The sequence below is a fragment of the Colletotrichum karsti genome, assembly GCF_011947395.1.
Source record: "Colletotrichum karsti strain CkLH20 chromosome Unknown Scaffold27, whole genome shotgun sequence".
NCBI classification, from domain to species: domain Eukaryota; kingdom Fungi; phylum Ascomycota; class Sordariomycetes; order Glomerellales; family Glomerellaceae; genus Colletotrichum; species Colletotrichum karsti.
In genome coordinates, this window is record NW_024065927.1 from 710,937 (window position 1) to 733,771 (window position 22,835).

Sequence of the window (22,835 nt, forward strand, 5' to 3'; positions counted from 1 at the left end):
AGCAGTGGTCTTGCATCTTGACTTCAGACTTCCAGGGAACCACGGTCACTTACCAGTGCATTTTCCGAGGCACCACTGCTCGATGTTGGTTGTAACGCCTTCACTTGCGCTGTCAGAAGTCGCATCGTAGTCGGCACTGGCAACTCCATCCTGTTCAAAGACTTTGGTAAAACCTTGAGGGTTATCGCTCCACGTGGGCTTCGGCGGCGGAGAGGGTTGGGCTGAGGCTGACGACGACGGTGCCGCAGAAGTGACTGCCGCCGATGTGGGCACAACAGTAGCAGTCGACGCTGGCGGAGTAGAGCTGGCAATGCTCGATGGTGCTGCAGAAGTTGCCTGACAGCTTCCACCCGACGGCGCAGCCTGGCGTCTTCCATTCGAAGTCCCCCCTCCAGCAGAGCATGCGAGCCCTCTGGGGTCAATACCATTCCAAATGACTGCTGGCTCTCCTTCAACTCTGGAATATGCCAGAGACTGAACCATAGCTTTGACATTTGCGGCGACCTTTCCAGGGACCTGAAGCCTGTCCCGGTGCTCATCTTGGGAGAGCCAGACGGCGACAACACCAGCAACGGCAGGGGTGGCTGGTGTTTGGAGACATTAGGTTGTGCTATAATACGCGAAAGCGCCAGGGATAATTGTTCACTTACCAAAAGAAGTGCCATAAAGCTCCTGTGATCCACTTGATCTTCCAGATGCACAGTCGACGAAGCCAGGAGCAGAGACAGTCAACTGGCTTCCGGTACCTTGAGAGAAGAAGGCACGATACCCATCGTTTTCGACTGCCCCTACCACAATAATGTCGGTATCAGGGCCGAAAAGAGCGGGGTACTCGGTAACATCGTCGACACCGAATTGCTAAGCGTTATTGTCAGAAACAGTTGAGAGCATTGGGAAGACCGACAAAGCCTACCGCGTCGTTTCCCGAAGCGGTAACGATGATAATATCCTCGGCCATCAGCGCTACAAGGAGGAGCTTGTATGCAGTTGTGGTGGAGGACAATTTGTCCGGAATACCTGGCAATCGATCAGCAAAGCGTGTCGCGGTTGTGGACATGGTACCGAGCCGGGAACCTACGTGATCCAAGAGACATGTTGATGACAGCCTTTCCTTCTAGCTTCTTTTGGTATACATCATTACTGATTTCTACCAAGGCAGTGAAGATGGCAGAGATTGACAAATCACTAGGCAGCTTCACTGCGACCATGTCTGCGTCCTTTGCAGTGCCGTAAGCAGGCCCGCCAGCCTTGGAAGCCACGCATGAGCCGTGATTCAGAAAGTCTGTCTCTTCCTGCGTGGCACCGGGGGCATACATGAATGCCTTAGACCCAGGCATGCCAGACCATTCCTACGAGTTCCTTTTAGCAAACGACATGTTACCATGACCAGAGGAAAGAGGTCCTACAGTGTTCTGAGCGTTGGCACCCGTGTCTATCACGTAGATGGTGACGCCTTTGCCAGCTTCAGATGCATAGCCGTAGCCAGGGAGCTCAGCAAGACTTGCACCAGCAGGTTGCGAGATCGCCTTGAGCTCGTCAACGGCATCAGATTGAAGTCTTATGTCGCCTGGGTTAGGAACACTCGTCTTCGGAGAGCCTGGGGGACCAGTGGCAGACGGATGGCGTGTCGCTGAAGTTGGTGGGGCCGATGAAGAGGGTGGCTGCTCTTCCTCGAGTTTCTCGTCTGGGGTAACCCCCGCAATCTGCGTTGCTGGTCAGCACAACTACCATGATATGTAGGGAAAATGTCTTACCCCTGGCTGCTTTCCGATGGAGTCAGCCTGGCTAGAGCTTATCGCTGCCTTGAAGAAGACCACAAGACCAGTGCGATCACTGGTAACCTCGGACAAAGAGTTGGGAGTGGCATCCTTAGCGAGCGTGCTGTTCACGTTCTGAATTTCTTCCTTTGTGGCATTTTGCGAGGTAAGAATGATGTATGGCGTTGGTGACTCCGTAGATGACGGTGTTGCCGATGATGATGTCGGGGACCCCGAAGATGTGGGGGTTGGACTAAATGGTGCAGAAGACGACGCGGGCCGGGAAACCGGATCCGAGGTTCTCGGGTTCTGTGTGGGGTTCGGGTTTGAGACCGTTTCAATCTCCGGGGTATCGCCGTTAGTACCCCCGGCAGTGATGGTCACGATGGTCCCTGCGGCGAGAGTGTGCGGTGTACCGCCGACCATCAAAGTTGCACCGCCCGCACCGGCTACGTATGTCGCACCTATCACAGCAACGACGGTTTCGCCGCCGGAGAGTGTAGAGGTTGCCGGGGCCGAGCTCGATGTTCCAATGGTTGTGAATGTCGACGAGATACGAGTGGATGACCGAGGATCAGGTGTAATGGGTGGCTGCGTTGACGATGCTGGTCTCGTGGTGTTTGACAGAGGTTGCTGTCTGGCTATCAGATGGCGCTTGCCATGCGCGTACTCGTTCCACCCGTCATGGTAAGGATGAGACAGAGCTCCGGTGCTCAGAGAGAGCACCCCGAGCCATCCCAAGAGACTCTCAATGTGCATGTTGAAGAGAAAATGGAAAACAAAATGCTAAATGATTGTATGTAAGAAATGAATGTGGCCGAACAAACGAAAGTCAGAACCATGATCATCAAGTGGCCACATGAAGGGCCGTGGAACACTTTTAAGATGGAAGAGCATCGCGCGGGTGTAATCAGCTTAGCAGGGCTTTGGTCACCGGTTCCAGCATCGCGATAAAAAGGGAACCTTTAGACTTCCCGCAATACCCGAAATACTGCAAAACACCGTCACTCAAGTAAACAACAATATGTGCCATCTAGACGAACGATGCCTGCTAAGATCTACATTTAATAGTTCGTGTTCAATTGGCGTCATTAGGATGTTTATTCTTAGCATTTGACCCAGGCTCCGAAGCGAGCTGTCAATCATCAATCTCATACCAGGGGAAACCTAATTAGACATAATGCCCAGCGGTAACAACTCACACTGGCTGTTCAGTCTCGGCATAGTTCAGGCACAGCCGCTAGATGGGACGACTGACTCGACGACGCAGGGATATATGCTCGTCACTTAAGGCTGAGACTGCTTGGCCCAACGATTGACAACCGCAAGCGAAAGAAACGCAAGCGAAATAATAGCTCTAAGAAGATCGGTGACTAGGGGCAGTGCATTGCTCTTTTGGTGCTGGGGATCTCATGTTGGCCCCCCAACTACGCGCCTCTCCGGCAGCCATCCACTCACCAATATCGCAGCATCAGGGCTCTAGGTACGCGTGCGTGAATCAGGACTACCAAAGGCCGTGAAAAGGTTATGTGTCTCCAGTAGTTGAAACCATACAGAAATCGATACTTCTTAGCTACAAATTGGGGCACTTGCAAATTGGAAGAATTCTAAGATTTACTAATGATATTTGATGACTTCTCGCTACCGAAAAGTTACGATGATAAAAGACCTGCTTGCGCCTGAAGTAGAAAAAAGTCTGATTGCTGCCATCGCTTATGAAGTGCTGCGGCGACCTTTATGAGCTGGGGCTATTTTCAGAGGATTTACCTCTTGTAATAGCGCAGGACCCAAGCGACGCGAGCCAAGTGACGAAATCAGCAACCTCTTTTGCTTGGGACTGCTTGGCTTGCGGAAGGGTTGACCCCGAGAGAGAGATGATCTTATTCGCAGCTGACGTGAGAAGTTCAAGGTCGAGATGTCCGTACGGAGTCTGCGGGTGTATGATCATATCGAGAAAGAGGGAGATGGCCGCGTTCGTGGCATAAAATACAATCGACCTGGTACCACAGTCAGAAGATTCATCCTTGCCAGATTATGCTGCATCTCACATATGCTGACTTACCAGAAGCCTTCAATTCCAGCAGCGGCAAAGAAATCTTTGAGAGAACAGAGAGTTGACCTCCCTGCCTCAAGAGATAAGTCGTAGCTTGAATGGATGACGCGATGCAGATCATGGGTCCCATTGCTGGGAGACGCATTTGCATCGTACTTTCTCACTGTGGTATGTACAAATGCCACGAGATAATGATATTCCAACTGCAGAAAGTTACGTCTTATCTGTTTTGGGGATCTGACTGCGGATGTTGTCGATGCAATCTGCGGCACAGCTGAAAGCGCTGGGCGAAAGTCGGAAGGAATTGATAATCGCCAGCTTTCAATCTGCTCATCTAGTTGACGGATATGGGTAAGCAGGTTCTTCTCCTGCTCCAGCACTGCTCGAGGAGAGTAAAGAAGGCGGTAGACTGTCTCTTTGATTTGACTCAAGACTGGATCACCCAAGAAACTCGGATTGCAATGATCGATGTCTATACTCTGATGGCTAGAACCATCGTCCCACCCTCTCAGGACGGCATAGTGTTCGAAGTAACCCTCAGGAAGTGACAGATCGCAGTATATGTCAGTGAGCCTAGGCGGTTGTCCCACTTTGAGCGACATATCCTTGTCCGATATGTAGCACATCCAGAATAAGTTTCGAATGTGGCGTGTTTTGCGATCAGAAGGAGACAGGTTACCCCGAAACTCACAATTCTTGTTCGGCTTATTGATGTGGCCCCTCAGCGTGCATACAATATTACATGCGATGGGCAAAAAGAAGGCGGCATCCTGCCACTGACCCTCTTGTAACCGTTGCAGATGCTGGTAAAGGAACGTTAGTTGAATAGTGAAACTCATGATTCAGTCCCGCAGGAATCTCACCAGGAGAAGGGCAACTTCTAGAGTCCGGATACTTGGATGACCAGAGAGCCTCATAAGAAGCCACTGTGCCTGGGCGCCGAAACCTTCTCGTTCGATGTCCGCGTTTGGGCGTGAATAATTGTCTCCGAGTAGAAAGCCCAGCAGAGACAGCGATGCAAGAACACAAGCCCTGGCCGCAATTACGTCTGGGCCCAAAGAAGTATCGGCGGTGTCCGCGTAAGCGACCCCAATCGTTTGTTCGAAAAGGGCGGAGTCGAGCACGGGAAAGGCAACTCGAATTGGCGACCTTTGGTAAATATGAAAAGTGTCTAGAATGACGGTCTTGGGAGGCAAGGGAGATATGATGTTGTGTTGATGGAGGTAGTGATTATCCCGTATGGGCGAAACATTGCCAGAGAAAATGGGAAGGTTCGATAGATCAATTGGTAGGCCTGTCCGCGTTGCTATTAACTGACGACCCTCTCCAGAGAAAATGTGTATGCCACGGAAGAACCAGTTCGGTCCCACATAAGCGCTCGTGAGCAGGAGATCGTCTGGTGAAGAGTGAATCAATCGACTTTGGTCCCAAGATGCGCCATGATAGTTCAGCAATTGATGATCCGGGGCGCCAGTCGCGAGATCCGATGAGAGCGCCGGCCTGTGGAATGAGGATGGTTCTGCAGACAGTGTTTCCACAGGAGCACCGGATGGGCTCTGTATCTGAGACAAGGCCTGGGATAAGGAGCTCTCGAGGTGATCGATTCTCTGATACAAGTCCTGTACGTCACTGATCTTCAACCTGTATCATCTCAAGAGGATGGATTATATTAGAACACCTCTTATAGAATAGAAACTTTTGAACTGACTTGCTACTTTGCTTCCGACGGGGATGATGGCGATTGAAAGTGCATTCGGAGTCATGGTGACTGCACCAGTCGCAGGCAACGCCAGGAGCGGGAATGATGCATTGAATCTATTGCGATTAGGATCAGACGGGGTCAAGCGAAACGTATCAGAAATGCTTTCATCAGGGCCCCAAATTGAGGAGAACCTACTTTTCTTCGGTAGCATACATCACAAGCCCTCTTGGGCGGCATTGTTGCCAGTTGCTTGTAAGGAGGTAGAATGTTGTGTTGTGTGGGAAAACAAATTAGCACAGGAGCCTAAAGTGAATAGTACTCGAAGTATCTGAGGCGCTGTACTGCTTAATTACATAAAAGAAGCGCGAGGGGCCTGTTTATTGCATGGCCTAGCCTGCATCTGCCCCGTAGCAAAAAAGCGGTAGCCGTTGCAATTTACCGCAATTTAATGTAGCAATCCTTTCCTTCTCTCTGTTTGAAATCTGGTCATATTCCGCGACATATCTTGACTTCCATCACGCAGAAACGTGGACTACTATGATTGAAACACATCCCTCTTTCTGGTCATGTGTTCCGGCCATTGCGTGAGAGAGCTACTTATGTTGGATTGCAGCATGAATCAACTGACGAAACGTGTGGTTCAATTTGTTCAAATACAAGTTGACGACGATGTACTCTAACCTTTACCATTTGCGTGCACCGTTCGTCTTTCGCTGAGAGCCAGCAGCAGTGGCCTGAGCATGACCATCAATGTCCGTATCATCAACCCAGTTGCCATGAATTCCCATCCTGAGACGAATTGGAAGCCTACAGATAGCCACGTGATTCGAAAGGTCTTTGGTATCCAAGATGACCAGCTCGCTAATCATCTCATCATAATTCATTATCAGACCAATCAGATAGCCGTCCCCCTCGGGGGCGTCAAGATGACGAGGAACGAAAACCGGCTCCTGGTAGAGACGGTAGTTTCCGTTCCAGTAGGTCTGAACCTTTCCAGTCTCGAGGTTCACTTTGTAGACGCTGTTGAAGGGAGGGAAGCCACCTGTGGCATAGAAGGTCAGCCCTGTTATCGTTCATTGCCGTGTAACTTTTCAAAAAGTCTCTCACCTCCGACTCTCATGGAAACCAGGCTCCAGTCTGTTTTGCCCTCCGTGGGATCCTGCATGGCCCCAAAGATGTATTTGTTCTTGTAGCACATATATCGGTCGTCAACTCGGATCATCTCATTGTCCTTCTCGATGACAATTTCTGGCTCGACCTCAAGATTTTCTGACTTCGGATCGATCGTCCAGTGTGCCAGCATGGCCGCGTTGGTTCCGAGAGGCGGTGAGTTGCCGTCCTTGTCGGGGAAAAAGCCGAAGACGTTGCCCTTGGAGTGGCTCATGTACAGGTGAATCTTTCCACCCTCTTCCCAAGCGTTTGCCACATGCCCGTTGTACGCGTTGTCACCGTAGAACCACTGGCTCGTATTTTAGAAACCTTTCAGAAATGAGCACTGCGCGCATGTTTTCATACCTTTACGTCGCTGGCCTTGCCACCCGTCTCGGAAGTACACCAATGTAATACGGCCTCTCTGGGTACCATTGCCAATGGTTCCCGCCGGCTTTGAGATGGTCGATGCTGTCGAGGTGCATTGGATGGATGGGGAACAAGACCTATTTGGTTGTGAGACAACACCATCTTATCCATCCATCTCTATGATCAACCTACCCAGTTCTCAGTAGCGGCCATTTCATGCTGAAACCCGCAGACCGGTGCTTCAAACCAAACCTTCTCCGTCATGATGCCGTGCTGGTTGAAGCATCCATACAGCACGTCTTTAGTGCCAACACCCCTGGCCTCGTAGCCAAAGCATAGCAATTCTCTGGTGACTGCATCATACTTCGGGTGGGCGGTGAATGTCTCGCTATCCCATTGACCTTCGAAATCGTACACTCCGAAAGTTCCCAGAGTCTTTGGGTCCATGGCATACGGGGGGCCATCTTCTTTGAGAGCAAGAAGCTTATCGCGCCATGGGAAGATCGTGGTGTTTGCAACGGTTCGTACCCGATAATCCGTAGCGTCAGTAAAGGGATTGCGATATTTTCCTTCAATAATTAGTCATCGAATCAAGATGAGAACTGTCAAATGTACATACCAAGAAAGGTCCGTCGATGCTCCCTTTCCAACTTCAATTTCTCGGTTTCGACGTAGCGCTGCTTGAAATCAATGTGTCCATCCTTGATACGGAATGAAGACACAACACCGTCGCCATTGATCCACTTTGTATATCAAAATTAGCCCAATGATACTTTTCAAAGGACTTCCGACGTGTTAGACATACAATGTCATCTTTGATAAAGGGTGGGAACGCCGGATCTGGCATGATCCTGTAGAAGGTTCCCGAGATCCCCTTCGGGATTTCTCCCTCAACTTCAAGGTTGAAAATCTCTCCCTGAATGCGGACGGGCCTTTGAAAGCCGGATAAGGCAGGTCCTACATCTTCAGGATTGAAGGCGGAGGGGACTGGAGGATACTTGGGCTTTCCATCGTGTCCAATGCCATTGAGAATCGAAAGAGCTTCCATTGCGATTTGGATCCAGGAGGTATAACTGAGCGATATTGTGCTGTTGGTAACTGGATGTTGATAAGTAGTAGACAAGTTGAATGGTGGAGTAGATATGAAGTAAATACGCCCCTAGGCCAGTTGTAACTACCCTGCGCTCTCTCAGTTTGAACCAGATATCAGTTGTTTCGAACCGAATTCTTTTGCTCCGTTCCATCCGGTAGCCCTACATCAAGCTAGCAATACAATCTCTTGTCTGTGTGTATGCGGCGAGGTCCGAAGTCCGCGGGCGTCGTATTTGCGACGGCGGAAGCTTCCGAGGAAGTGTTTCTGCGGAACAGACTTTTCCGTGGAGGGTTCGGACTGCCAACGGGCCGGCGTCGATCGACTCGGCAAGTTGTTAAGCCCCGTCAAACAATGCGATTACCTACCGATGCGTGAGGATGTGAAATGCCAGGACCCCAGCTCTAGTCCGCGGATGCGGCGGGGGATGGTCTTCAATTATTGTGACCTTGGACCAAGGAAACAGCTGCAAGCGGCTTTCATTCACCTTCCGATCACCACGCAATACATAATAACGCCGATGTATATTAGGGATTGGGATCAAAAGAATGTCTGAGTCCACCAAGTAACGTCCATCTTGGTCTCTTGGGCTCCTGGTAGTCCCCATCAAGCAACGTATCAGAAAAACTGGACATTGTAATGGCAGGAAACTCTGCCGTCTCTGCGACCAGAAACACATCATTGGATGTTTGCGCCTTCTTGGCATTCATACAGACTGAAATTCGTAGTAGGCGAGGTGTGCCGCTCAAACTGCTTTCTGCAGGGTTGGACTCGTATTGTGGTGCTCGACCAGTCAGATGAGCTTTGTCGGGATATAAGCACGACTCCAGAGGGAGACAAGTATCTTTTACCAGAGGCACCACCACATATGCACACCTAAGTGATACACATACGCTCAGATCCATGGACACCATGCACTAGACCGCTGCGGGTATCCCTGCGGAACTGCTTTGCGGGGTGCATGTCGGAGGCCCGGCCTTGACCTTGTATCATCCATTTCTACCCGTCATCCTTCCTTCTTACTGAGTGACAACACATCTAACCAGATCTATGGTATAAGAAAATGCCTCGCGAGAAGAGAACTCCAGTGGTCGAAGCAGAAACGGCCGAGACTCGTACTGGACGAAAGCGGGAGAAGTATACTCGCATTGCTTGGTGAGCTTCGGAGTCGCGCAAGACGCCTTTCAATGGATGCTGATAATTACACAGCGAAACTTGCAAGACGAGAAAGGTAAAATGCAGCGGTCAGGTCCCATGCAGCCGCTGTGTCGAGCTCAACGCCCAATGCCGCTATCAAGAGTATCCGCTGCCGCTGTATGAAGTGGCGAGCGATCGTTCGCCTTCTTCCAGCCAAACCGCAAAGCGACGACGAATGTCCAATATGAGCAATCCGGAACTGGGACAGCTGATTAGCACCATGAAGAAAGTGTGCGAAGATATTGAGTCATCCGCATCAAACTACAGCCTCGCGTCTATTCCCGCCACCTCCCTCAAGAGGACACGACGATACTCCGTAGCCACCCGTCCGACAAGCCTGAACCCGAGACTAGACTACGCTCATACACTGGAGATGGCGCGCGAGGTTCTGGAGACAAAGGGACTTCATCGGAGTCGAAACGAGAAGAATCCCTCGAGCAGAAACACACTACTCGACAACACCACCTCTACCAGCGCTGTAACCGACACACTCCTTGCTGCCAAGCCAATTCTGTCGATAGGTCGTGATAAGGTCCTGCTATACTTGTCTACCTTCAAGGAACACGTCTATCCAGCATATCCTTGCATCAATTTAGCAGTTGCGAGAGGAAGGGTAGAGGCGCTATTCAGTACCCACACTCCGCAAAGTAGCATGTTATCACCGGACATTGGTTTGGAACTGATTGATGTCGAGATCATGAAGGTCACCTGCGCTATCTCGATGCTTCTGAGAGGGGAAGAGGAAAGCCCGCTGTGTCAAGACTTAACAGGCCATCTTCTATGGAATACGGACGCTGCGATAAACGAAGAGCTTCAAATTGAAGACATCATCATCTCAACAATGGTGGTAAGAAATTCCAATCGCAATGTCGAAGACTCTCACTGAACATACTGATTGGCATCTAGACAATATACTTGATAATCCGCAAGAAAGAAGTTCAATCTTGGCGCATGATTGGCTTTTCGGCCAGAGCATGCCTTGAGTTAGGGCTTCACAGAGAGAAGCCTGCTGAAGAACCGTCACAACTTGGCTCCCAGTTTAGGAGGCTGCTGTTCTCGTGTGTCTACGACTTGGACAAGAGGTGTAGCTTCGTTGCTAATCTTCCTTGGACACTACAAGAAAATGATATTGATGATGAGGTGTTATCCGTGGTACGATACCATCTGTCCTTTCGGCAAGTAATAATGTGTTGACACTGCCCTCAGGATAACCAATTTCCATTCCTATCTGCAATGCTAGCGCTTAATCGCGTTCACACCGAGATAGTCAGATTCAATACGACATCCCCAATTAGCGGAAACCGAGAGACACGAGAAAAAACCGAGATATTCGATTATCGTATACAAAAGCTTGCGGATGTCATTTCGGCCAGGGGTGTATTCCCCGTCGCCGCCGCCGGGCCACCTCCAATCCACGTACAGACAGTTATGTCGTCAATCCTGCAACTTCGCGCAAAACACGTTAGGATGTTGGCGTATATGCGATATCTTAATGGATCCAATGAATCGGCTAGAAGGAGCCAGCCGATCGATGCCCTTGTTTCTTTGGCAATATCTTCGGTTGACGTCTGTCTAGGACTGTCAAACGCGAGTCCTCTGTGGAGACCGTTCGTCGACAGATTGTTGATGGCGACGCTGTCATATCTGTTCTTGACAGTGTCGCAAAACCCAGCAAAATACGGGTCATTGTGTCGCAAAGCCTATCATTCGGCGATAGACTGCTTGAGCCAAGCTTCGTATGAGCTATCTGTGGCTGAGGTGGAAGTCTGGGGCTCCCTCGACGAACTGCGGAAGTTGGGAGAGAAGACCAAAATGCCATCGATCGACGAGTCAACATCAGGGACAGAGACTACCCCGAGCTTGGAGACTGTCGCCATCCTGGAAGGAGACCACCAGTTCTCTGTACCAGACCTTGCACAGTTGTACGATGGCACAAGTCAGGATCCAATCTCGGCACTTTGGAATATTGACACACTGTGGGATAATCCGCTTGCTGAGTTTTCTGTTTAATGATGAAGGGATCTTGGCGTCTATTCTGTTGCTGTTTTGAGTATCCAGGCAACTCGGCTTTCACTAAAGCCAGGCCCATTGAGGCTCATTAGCGACGATCGCTTGGCGGAAGGAGGACATCGGCATAGACTTTAGTCAGTGAACTTGGCGTGGAAGACTCGTCAGTCGGACCAAGATGTGTAGTTGGAGAGTTTTGCAGATACTTCATGCCGAAAAGGTCTACAATGGATGTCGGAGGCTTAACTGCTCCGGACAGGTTTAATGACGACAGAAAGCTTTCGGCTTTCGACATGCAAATAACATGCGCGCCAAAACTATCAAGAGTGCAAAGATTCCCCAAAAGCGTCCAAATGAGGCTACTTTTCTGTCATTCACGGCGATTGATAGGCACATCGTGTCGTGATCGGGGGACAGAGTTCACAATCTGCGGATACAACGATGAAGTACAGACCCAGCAGTTGTTCGTGATGGTATGCGGGCAACAAAGCCTTTCATTCCAACGTTGAAGCAGAAAGCTATATATCCGTTGTCCACCGCCTTCAAGGCATGTCCCCATCAGAAATGGGAGCCTGAGGGAATGATTCCAACGAGATAACGTAATTCATACTCTCAGTGTGCTTCTACGAATACCAATCTCCTAAGTGATTATAGAAATAAAGCCTATCGTCACATGAATGTGACTCAGTGGGACAGGAGCTCTTGTAAAAATCAGTTCTCTGGCGGTATGTCGAGTAAATCTGCTGCCCAATCTGGGCCAGAAAGAAAAAGGGGTATTCAAAAACATCATAAGTTCAACTCGGCAGGCGTGGTGATTTAGACAGTCAGCGAAATCCTGTGAAAGAACTAGATGATTTGCTTTTGATATTAATTACCAAACATCGCGAAACAGCGGAATAAATTTCAATGGAAGCATCAATGCACGACATCTAGAAGGCACAATCAATCTCAAGTCAATCAGCAAGCAACATGAACACCACAGTTTCATTTTCTAGTAATCCCCATCGCCCAGTAAAAACACAAAGATCCGTTAACTTCTCAACTTGAGCTTGATCTGCATGTTGTAGATTTCGGCAAACCATAACGACCGAACGTCGAGAGCCTTGTCAGGGTCCACAAGCTCTACATCGTATCGGATCAAAAGCTGTGCGATGAACTTGAAGAGTTCCAAAGTAGCGAGGTTGCGACCAATACATGTTCGTGAGGCAAAGCCGAACTGTGAAACTTTCAGCTACAAGACAGCATGTGGCCAGGGAATAGCTCGAGGGCTCTTACTGTGGCCAGGTTCTTATCCATCTCTTTGATTCTGTCAATCGTGTTTCCTTCTCCCTCGATCCAACGTTCGGGTCGCCACTTGTCGGCATCCTCGCCGAATATGGCTTGGCACCGATTGTAAGCCACCGCACTCGTTCCAACCGTAGCGGTGGAGTCAATAAAATAGCCATCGATGTCGAAACCCTCAGCTGGTGCCTTTCGAGGCAACTGATAAACGAGACTTGGGTGCAGTCGAGTGCCCTCTTTGATACATGCACCCAAGAATGCAAGGTCTTTGATATCATTAAAAGTCAAAACATGGTTTTCGCCCTTCTCAGATGCCGCTGTCGCTCTCGCACAGTCAATTTCGTTTTGCAGCCTGTGATACCGTGCGGGATGCTTCAGGATAGGGGCCAGCACCGCCTTCACGGCAACCGAAGTTGTGTCTGCACCAGCCGCAAGCAGATTGCCGACCTCAGCTATAATTTCCGTGACTGTCGCAGGCTCTCCTGATGGCCCCCGCATGTCTATGAAATGATCCAGCATGTCTCGATTGCCATTAGAGACCTTGCCGCGGTTAGACCGAGCCTGTTGGATTCGAGGGATAACCTTCTCCGTCGCAAGGCGGGAGAAAGCGGCTGCTTCTTTGGCGATCTGAAGTCCAAGCGGCCGCGTGATGGCAGTCGTGTTTGCCATCCAGCAACTCTTCCAGGGAAGGTTGCCAAGATTGGCGATCCAGTAGAAAGCCCCATGAACGTTGGAGATATAATCATTCTTGTCGCAGCCGTCTTCGATGAAGCCCATTGGGTCGCTCAAACACAGAGTTCCAACCACGTCATAGGTGAAATAAGACGCCCAAATGCTCAAGTTGATGGGTTGGTTGGATATAGCGAATTCGTCGAATTTATTCCAGAGTGAGTCCAGAACGACTTGTATCTTTGGTTCCATTGAGACGATCGAAGACATAGTGTAGGTTGTAGACACCCGCTTTCTTAGGAAACCGTGATGTTTGGGGTCCGTGGCACCGAAAAACTGGTGGACGTCGTCATCAGCTCCCATACTCTATAAGAAAGTTGCAAAAAATTTACCGATACCGCGGTTTCCTTCTTCGATACCTTGCCTCCCAAGGCTCTCCAGCTATCATACCAATCTGTCTACACCGCCTTTGAGTTGCCTTGCTCATTTAAAAACTCGAATATTTGACTCACCTTGGGAGTTCCTTGTATGTAACTGTAAATTGTCTTGGTCAGATCAGGGCTTACGATGCTGACTTCGTTGGGTGCTATTCTGACAACAGGGCCATATGTTCTGTGAATTTCCAGAATATCGGTATGCCATTGGCCTCGGAAGTAAAGCCTGGTTCTCCAAAGCTCGGTGAGCTTTGCAAGACGAGGACCGGGAATCTTTCGCAAGGGATGGAAGTACGAAGAATACAACGCCCAAAGGCCCCCTGAAATGAAAATAATCAATGCGACACAACCCAGAATCTTCTGAGGGCCAGAATAAGAAGGTGTGTTTTGAATGAAGCCGAGATACGTGTAAAAAGCCATAGCTGAAGATGCTACTGTTGAATTGACGTGTATGTTGAAGTTGAGCTGTGTAGACAAAGTTGAATAATTTGCAAGTGATTGGTAGTTGACGTTCAAGTGCAAAAGCGCATTAATTACAAACAGATATCAAGCCACAGACGAGGGAGACGCTATCTTGCCTGAGAAAGTCGCCACAGCTCTGTTACAATTGTCGTATGTGTGGCAGACATAACCAAGGCGGCCTCCATGTCAGCACCCAATCGTCTAATATTTCCGCGGTTTCCTCCGCGGCACGTCCTCTAAGCCCCTGGAATTTTCACACATCGATGTGCATGAAATACACACAGGTCAATTGAGGTGGAGTCGTGGAATCATTCGTCAGTTCGGATGTGTTGAATTTTGATTGCAGTACTCTGAGACACTTAGAGAGCGCTGGCTATTCAGAAACCAGGCTTCAAGTCCACGCCACGATCGCCCCGATCGAGTGATTTATTTATGCCCGTTAGTAAGCATCCCACCTAAAGCAGAGTTCCTACGTTTTGGATGCTGTGCTGTGGATGCTTCGTTCAGCATCTGCATCTTGACCCTAGCCTAGCCATCATCTATGAAGGCCGAGTATGCAGGTTGGACTTTGCAAGAATGTACACCTCACGGGTTTGTGAGACTCCCGCATGTTCGAACAACGATCAATGACAACTTTTATTGAACTGGATGGTGATGATTTATTTTTTTCCCTTTTCCCCCCTTTGTTTTCAACAAGCAGTGCAAACCCCTAAAAACAAATGCTGGTCAAGATACGTGTACAATAGGAACAACTAAGTGCGAGTCGTAGTTCCCACCAACATGGACTATGTGATCGCCCTTGTTGAGGTTCTCCGGCTTGCTGTCGATGTGGTCGATGAACTCAACCATCTGATCCAAGTGACCCTGGATTCTCAAAACGAGAGCCTCACCGGCTGCAAAGTGAATACCGGTAGGCCAAATCCCAATTTCAACGGGGACAATTGCTCCCTCAGCGACCTTTTGCTCCTTAGTATGGGGATGAAAAGGAATAATGTCGGTGGAGTGAACGGGGTCCTGCTCTCGATGGGAAGCTCGGAGAACGCCAGTTGGACCCAGATACTGGTTTTTCAAAGTCAGCGATGCTTTTTTCAATTATCGAAGTTCTTACCTTGATAGTGTTGGAGTTTGGAACGTCTTCCTGCGTGTGAACGTTGGCAGGGAGAGCTTCCCAGGGAACATTTATGTGCTCCAGAAGCTTTCCGTTCACGTCGACCTTCCTCAGAGAGAGAAAAATATCCAGGTCGTCAGTGTCCTGGCATGAGACCCAGAGTTTGGCTTTGGCATAGCCCATCACCGTCGTTGGCATGTCAAAGACGTGCAAAAGCTCAAGCGGCGCTGCGTTGATGTTGTCCGACTGGTACGATAGCAACCCCGACCCGGAAGGTGACTTGGCCAGAGTGTTGGATTGTGTGAGATAGAGCTTTCTGTAGTCTGTGGTCTTCGGCGGGTATTCTGTGAAAGGCAAATTCACCATCGGTTTCTTGCGCCTTGCTTAGTCGTCGTCAGTGGAGACGGAACATGTAGCTGACGTACCGGCCCATCTCGATCACCGAATGTCAAGATTGACACTCGGACACGGGGTGTCTTTTCCCAGCCATTATCCACGCCCTTTAAATAGCGATCGAAGAACTTTTGGAGGTCGCCGGATGCTTCTTTGCTGTAGAGATCGAACCACTCCTGCGTCGAATGGATGCGAAGCCACTTGTCTTTCGATGTAGCCGAGTTGAAACCGCGAATGCTGCCAGGTACGTGGATTCCAGAGCAGTAACTTCCGAGTGCGTAAATGGGAATCTCTATCATGCTTGTGTCGAGGGCCTTATCCTCCCAGAAGGCGTTCATGAGAGGCCAGTCGTCTAGTGCCTTGGCTAGGTCCTCTCGCCTTTGCCGACCTCGGATAGTCTGGTTGAAGATGAATGAGACAAAGTCTCGCTTCGGTATTCCACCTCGACAGACAACATCGCGGTACTTATCAGTGAAACCCTCCCAGGGAGCAATGCACTTAAGAGACGGCGGCTTTTGAATCGCAGTGCTCCACTGAGTCGTAGCAAGCCACGAGTTGCCTGCCATGGTTACGCCTCCAGTGCACCAGTCCAAGGCAGCGATGAACTCACAAATATCGTACCCATCGACGCCTGGATGGTCAGCTTCACTTTTGCATGCTTTCTAGGTTGACATACCTGGCTGAGTGCCCTCGATGTAAAGATCTCCCTCGGATTCCCACGATCCGCGGACATCAACATTTACCACAGCGTACCCTCGGGGGCCCCATTCCGCAGGATCGACACTAGCATACCTCAGCTGAGATGAACCTCTCATAGTGGTGACTATACGTACCCTTCGAACTTCTCCAGCCCAGATGTTGCTTCTTCCGAGATGCCGAGTCGAAAAGGACAATTGTCGTAAATATAGAATCCTGTCTTTCGTCTCAGCTTGTGTCCAAGTCGAACACACAAATTCGAGTTTGTTTGCGTACCATGCCCTGACTTTCCATACGGACTCAGAGAAATGATGGCAGGAACCTTTTCCTTAATGTTCGGGCGTATTATGTCACAGTAAATCTTCCAAACCGTGTCAGTTGTGATTGCACCTGGATAAACGGACATCGCCTCTTGCCTTGACTCCATCGCGGAGCGAAATAGCCATATTTTGGTCAAAAACAACCTCGCAAGGGAGAGCTCGCTTGTTATCCGCCATCTTCCACCCTTTGGGCAGTACACCAGTCTTCCGAGATTGCTTTTGGTACGGTGCCATGCAGGTCGTGTTCTCAGGCCGAACAGTGTCAACCCAGGGGATCTCGAGACCGCCGATAGTGAGGGGAGCCATGATTTCAGTGACTGATGGTCGAATTCTTTGTGGTATCGATGTGAGGCGATGACAAAATTGTCTTAAACCCCAATGTTAGCTGTACAAAACACATGTAGATTTTCCCCATTTTCCTTTTGAGATGTGGCAATCCTTAGTACGGTCCGATCAATCATAGTTCGCAATAACTGAGCTTCCCACACAAGAGATGCACCTAGGTCGCCGCGGAACTGCCCGCGTAAGTTCAACATCTGAGGCGCTACTCGCTTGGGCCTTCGGAAATGCTTCGGACGGCAATCACGGCGCCGCCGGACTTGACATAACTCACCCTTTCGACAGGAATGAGACATGATTGGCTACATATGCCAGAAGGAAAGCTCTGCGGTGGCTTCTGCGTGTTTCCTCGAGACGGGTCTAGCATGATCTCACTCCCAAAATACCTAGTCTGACTTAATGGCATGCCACACCTACTTCCACTTCTAATATTCCGGCGCGCCAAAGCTGTAGAGTCACCTTCTTTCTGCGAAAAGAATCGATCTACATAAGACTAACTCAGCCAGAGACTGGGGGAATGTGGACATCAATGATCTTTACCTCAGCATCACCGTTCTTGCGGACGGCGCGAACGAAACGACACCGTCAAATTTGATCCGATGTGTGGGCATCTGGGACAATTCGTCGCGATGCAGATCAACATAGATCTGCAATACAAGAAGGTTGCATTATTCCGCGAATCGGCGAAGGTCTAAATGCGACATGGACCGCATCGTAATCGACCGACGTGGGTTCTTGGCGGCCTTGGAGATTCCCTTTTAAGCAAAATACTTCTCGGTCTATGTTCTGCGGAGCATGTCATGCGGAGTGCATTTTACTGGGCAGCGGCGAAACCGTTCTTTGCTTCCAATTCAAATCCCGGGAAACAATATGGCAATTCTACCTCCGTATAATAATATAAAGTCATGTCAACACAAAAGAGATTAAAGCTCGTGATAATCCAGGAGTCACGACTTCATGACCTATTTGACGGTGTAAACAAGCACGATTCTACCATGCTGCCAAAGACGCTCTCCTCTTTCAGTTCCATCCTATTTGCGGCAACCTCCCAAGCCACTCAGCTTGATGTGCCATCGCGACCAGCAAAAGGCCATCAGGTCGTCAGTCCTAACTACCATGCGTTCTCGATTGAATTCAGTTCTTTCGTTGACTATACTGGAAACTCCACGTCCGTGGTTCTCTTTACCGCTTGATCTTTATGCGCTTTACTCTGACAAGACAAAGATATTCAAACCAACTCAACATCAACCTACCGAAACTTCTGCGCGAGGTAGGCGGCGTACCTCTACATGTCCGTGTCGGTGGCGGATCACAGAATCGAGTAACATGGACCGAGAATCAAGAGGAGGGACTCATACCATTCTACCAGCCAGGCACGGACAAGGCTTACAACACCACGGTCGGCCCCAAGTTCGCTAAATCCTTTGACGTCTGGCCTATGGATACCAAATGGGCTCTCGGCCTTCCTTTCGAAATGACAGAACAGAATTTTAGCTTCTTGGAGACCGGCCGGCGCCTCGCAAAAGTCTCATTCGAGCACTTGGGCGGAAGACTGTCGCTACTCGAGATTGGCAATGAGTGGGGAGGCGGTGCCCAGCTGCATCCTGAAAGAACATACTCTCCCGCGGAATACATTGAACATTGGTCCGCGTATGCTCATGCAATCGCAAAGTATGCGTTTGGTAACCCCGATGCTCAGATCTGGCAGGTTGGCAGCTTTCACTCGCCCTCGTACGACTGCCAGGGGGCCTTATCGTGCTGGACAACAGACACACTGCTACAACTTGGCATCAATCATAGACAAGTGGCCAAAGTGGCGAACACTCACCAGGTATGACTTCCACACTCCTCGAACATTTTTTCAAGGCGCAGGGCTTACTCCTAACACCATTTCAGTATATGGAAGACGCCTGGAGCCGTCCGTATGTCACTGACCAGTTCCTGATGAATCATAATAATACACAGGGAACTGTAGACTGGCACCGTGATCTCGCTGCCAATGCTTCGACGTATGGGCTTACTTATGAGCTTGGGGAAACTAATTCACTCTCAGTAAGTATAGAACAGCGCAATCCTGCTCCGATCATCAAAATAGTGAAAATTGACAGTCGAGAACGCAGGGTCATGGCAAAATAGGCGTATCAGACACGTATGCTGCCACACTTTGGATGATCGACTACGTTCTGTACTCAGCACAGACAGACATTTCGCGGCTTTACATGCACCAAGGCACAGGCTGGAAATATTCAGCCTGGAATCCCGTCACGGCCTTTGGCTACAGTTCCGGCATCCTTGGCACTTACTACTCTTACTTGTTCACCTACACCCTCTTGTCAGGCGGCAACAAGCAGGTCGAGCTTCTAGTTGGCGACAAGACATTCGTCGCATACGCGATCTACGATGCAGAGCCAGACAGGTCTTACCCGTCAGCAATTGTGGCAATAAATCTAGAGGCCTGGAAAGCAAACGCTGCCCCTGGGCAGAAGCCATACGTAGAATTGGAGTTGCCCACGTCTCTCCGGCATAGAAATGCGACTGTTCGTCGTCTTACAGCGCCTGGAACAAACGTCAACTGGGGAATAACTTTTGCGGGCCAGAGTATGGACGGGCAGGGCAAGATAAACGGAACGATGGTCAGAGAGGTGATAGGTAGTAACGGTAAGCTGAGTCTCGCAGCTGCAGAAGCAGTTCTTATTACGTTCTAGATATAATTAGTAAGATCACACTTGCCCTACCGATAGATTCATTAATTCATGGGTGGGGTACCAGGAGGTCTCCGGTCGAATCGGAGTACTCCTTGACGGGCTGGAAGCTTGGCACCCACTCACGGAGTTCTCCGATCTAAGGACTCCAACCGCGAGAGATTAACCACCTAGGCAGGGAAATCGTACCCTTTGAGCTTTGCCCGTTAATTTGTAACATACGCGGAACTTCCGCCATGAAGTCGCAAGTCGTGGCCCGAGGAGTGGGTTTTTCAACACTTGCTTCGTTCTTGGAAGCCAACCCTTCCAGCTATTTAAACCCCGTTGGAAGCAGGAAAGGATTCATGTTTCCCACATAGCAACGACAACGACAACAACGACACTCAAACCCAAACCGCTCTTATCTAAGTCGACCCCATGTCTTCTGACACTTTTCAAGGATGGCTGGGCCACAACTCGGATTCAGCTAAGGGCAAGATGGTCTGGGGTGAATTTGCGCCCAAGAAGTGGGAAGAGGACGATGTCGATATCGAAGTCACCCACTGCGGTATGTGCGGCACGGATCTTCACGTCCTCCATAACGGCTGGGAAAACACGCCGTACCGTAAGTTTATCTAGGTGTCGTTACAAAATCGATCTCTAACCGCGATTTAGCATGCTGTGTTGGCCACGAGATTGTTGGCAAAGCGGTCCGGGTCGGCAAGAATGTGACGCACATCCAGGTCGGTGATCGCGTGGGTGTGGGAGCTCAGGCACTCAGCTGTTCCAGAGATGACTGCCCCGAGTGCGCCGCCGGCCTGCCCAACTATTGCGCCAAAAGACTGCTGACGTACGCCTCGATTTATCCTGACGACAAGGGCAAGTCGTTTGGTGGCTACGCCGACCACAACCGTTCCAACTCGAAGTTTGTCGTCAAGATTCCCGAAGGCTTGCCATCTGAAGCTGCAGCCCCGATGCTTTGCGCTGGAGTTACCATGTTTGCCCCTCTCCGGCGACTCGGATGCGGCCCGGGCAAGTCAGTCGGCATTGTTGGCGTTGGCGGGCTTGGTCACTTTGGCATTCTTTTTGCGAAGGCTCTTGGTGCAGATCGAGTGGTTGGAATGTCCCGAAAGGGGAATAAGCGCGATGACGCCTTGAGTCTTGGTGCAGACCACTACATCGCCACAGATGAAGACACTGACTGGACAAAGTCAAATGCTCGGTCTCTGGATATCATCATCTGCACCATTTCAAGCGCAAAGATGCCGTTGACGGACTATCTCTCAATGCTGAAGGTTGGTGGCCATTTCGTCCAAGTTGGAGCTCCGGACGACGGCAATTTGCCGGCCATCAACGCGTGGACTCTCTTCAATGGGGTCAGCGTTACCGGTAGCTTCATTGGGTCTCCCGGCGATATCGGGGACATGTTCGAGTTCGCCGCGGAGAAGCAAATCAAGCCCTGGATTCAGACGTGGTCCATGGCCGATGCCAATCAGGCAATTGTCGACCTCGAAGAAGGCAAACCTCGGTACCGTTATGTTTTGGTGAACGAGAAGCATCTGTGAGGATAATCACAGATGCAGGGCCTGGGATTTTGCATAAATAGAGAGACAATACATTCTTTGCCCCTAACATACCTTCCACAACGGACTCTAGTAGAGTCCATTGAAAACCACACGTTAAGAAAAGTGGAGTCAATAAAGACATAGGGTAGAGTCCATTAAAATAACAGGGGGTAGAGTCCGTTGAGGTTTTCTACAGTAAAATCAGTTAAACCAGCATATAATAAAAGCTAAGAGTTAGGCTAATTTAGATATCTATTTATCTTCTCTATACCACCTCATTTCAGCATTATCTACTCATAATTGTTTTTACACCTAGTTCTCATAAGGCTGGTCTAAGCGTAGAAATAGCTAATTAGTAGATAGACATATTAACCTCACAGCTTAGCTAATTAGATATTCCTTTTAATATTATATTATATTATTACTTCTTTCTATTTACTCACTTTCCTCCCTTATCCCTATAGCCCTCTTCTACCTAGAAGATAGAGCCATTTACTTTTAATACCTAGTATTCTCTTTATATATATATAATATATAAGTTTACTATTATTACTAATAAAGTAGCAACCTATTTATAGACTTAATACCTAGCTATTATAGCCCAGGAGCGGGCTCAAATCATCAGCACTATCTTAAATCTCCCAGGAGTTACTCACAGCCAGGTCGAGCTATCACAGATCCAGTTCCCAAGCCCAGCATCTACTCCAATTGAGCATCTAGCTAAGCCACAGACAGATAGCATTTAGTACCACAGCTACTACTATATCTGCCAGCAAGTCTGGAGAATCTAAGAGCACTACCGGAAGGAGCATAGCTAGAAGAATAACTAAGTAAAAAGTAGCAATATAAAACAAAAGATAGAGCAGCTTTAGGAGGTACCGTGGACGACAGGCGTTCTCTACCAGTGGTTCTTCCCATCCCAAATAGGCAGCCACTAGTTTAAGGTTAGGTAAGGACTACTAGCTATAGATATATCACCCAAACAGATAGCAGCTCAACAGGCCGCCAGCCGCATCAATTAGCTCCAGGGAGCCCAAAAGCAGCATATAAAGACCAGCCACAAGGAGCTTATCCAGGTAACATCCAAACGGCTTAAACCCAACCCATAGCTGCACCATATCAGCTAGGCAGACCATCTACAAGGACTCAACATAGGTCAGCTATAAGCAACAGCAGGCCCAATTCAGGAGGACGAGGAGGTGCTAGGGGCCATGTGGAAGGCCATCAACATAGTGCTGGATACGGCATGGGCCGTGTTGAGCCCGAATAGGGTTGGACACACTATACTCTTTAAGGCGCAGCGCAAAGAAGCCCACATAAAGCCAGTAAGGCCATTTAACAACCATATAGAGGACAACATATAGGCGAGGTATAAGGACGTATAGTAGGTCTTACTATATATCTAGCACCAAACGCAGGAGATAGACAACAACAAGAGACCGCTATATAAGCTTACAACTAAGCAGGGCGAGCTATAGGACAGCTTCAAGCAGACAGCACAAACAGCCATAACAACGCCGTCACAAGAGGACAAACTAGAGCGCACCAGCTTAGACATGCTCG

General features: G+C 49.5%; 5 protein-coding genes across 5 annotated transcripts; 1 reads left to right on the plus strand and 4 right to left on the minus strand.

Annotated features, from left to right (window-relative positions):
* Positions 1-181: 181 nt before the first annotated feature.
* On the minus strand, positions 182-2,516 carry CkaCkLH20_08358 (uncharacterized protein; the record flags this gene model as incomplete). Its single annotated transcript, XM_038891073.1, has 7 exons — positions 182-363; positions 426-584; positions 651-858; positions 914-1,017; positions 1,079-1,349; positions 1,407-1,703; positions 1,755-2,516. The coding sequence occupies 7 exons, from the start codon at positions 2,514-2,516 to the stop codon at positions 182-184; spliced, it is 1,983 nt and encodes a 660-aa protein (XP_038743836.1).
* Positions 2,517-6,195: 3,679 nt separating this feature from the next.
* CkaCkLH20_08359 (Carotenoid oxygenase) lies at positions 6,196-8,078 on the minus strand (the record flags this gene model as incomplete). Its single annotated transcript, XM_038891074.1, has 6 exons — positions 6,196-6,554; positions 6,620-6,975; positions 7,034-7,167; positions 7,223-7,599; positions 7,650-7,773; positions 7,836-8,078. 6 exons carry the CDS (start codon positions 8,076-8,078, stop codon positions 6,196-6,198), a joined length of 1,593 nt encoding a protein of 530 aa, XP_038743837.1.
* Positions 8,079-12,354: 4,276 nt separating this feature from the next.
* On the minus strand, positions 12,355-13,382 carry CkaCkLH20_08360 (Cytochrome P450; the record flags this gene model as incomplete). The annotated part of the gene is made up of 2 exons (XM_038891075.1): positions 12,355-12,540; positions 12,600-13,382. The coding sequence occupies 2 exons, from the start codon at positions 13,380-13,382 to the stop codon at positions 12,355-12,357; spliced, it is 969 nt and encodes a 322-aa protein (XP_038743838.1).
* A 1,514-nt stretch (positions 13,383-14,896) lies between these two features.
* Positions 14,897-16,993, minus strand: CkaCkLH20_08361 (uncharacterized protein; the record flags this gene model as incomplete). Its single annotated transcript, XM_038891076.1, has 7 exons — positions 14,897-15,229; positions 15,279-15,661; positions 15,721-16,302; positions 16,348-16,454; positions 16,505-16,583; positions 16,644-16,728; positions 16,790-16,993. 7 exons carry the CDS (start codon positions 16,991-16,993, stop codon positions 14,897-14,899), a joined length of 1,773 nt encoding a protein of 590 aa, XP_038743839.1.
* Positions 16,994-18,224: 1,231 nt separating this feature from the next.
* CkaCkLH20_08362 (putative nadp-dependent alcohol dehydrogenase protein) lies at positions 18,225-21,272 on the plus strand (the record flags this gene model as incomplete). Its single annotated transcript, XM_038891077.1, has 5 exons — positions 18,225-18,857; positions 18,923-19,078; positions 19,147-19,684; positions 20,168-20,332; positions 20,383-21,272. The coding sequence occupies 5 exons, from the start codon at positions 18,225-18,227 to the stop codon at positions 21,270-21,272; spliced, it is 2,382 nt and encodes a 793-aa protein (XP_038743840.1).
* Between the last annotated feature and the right edge of the window lie 1,563 nt (positions 21,273-22,835).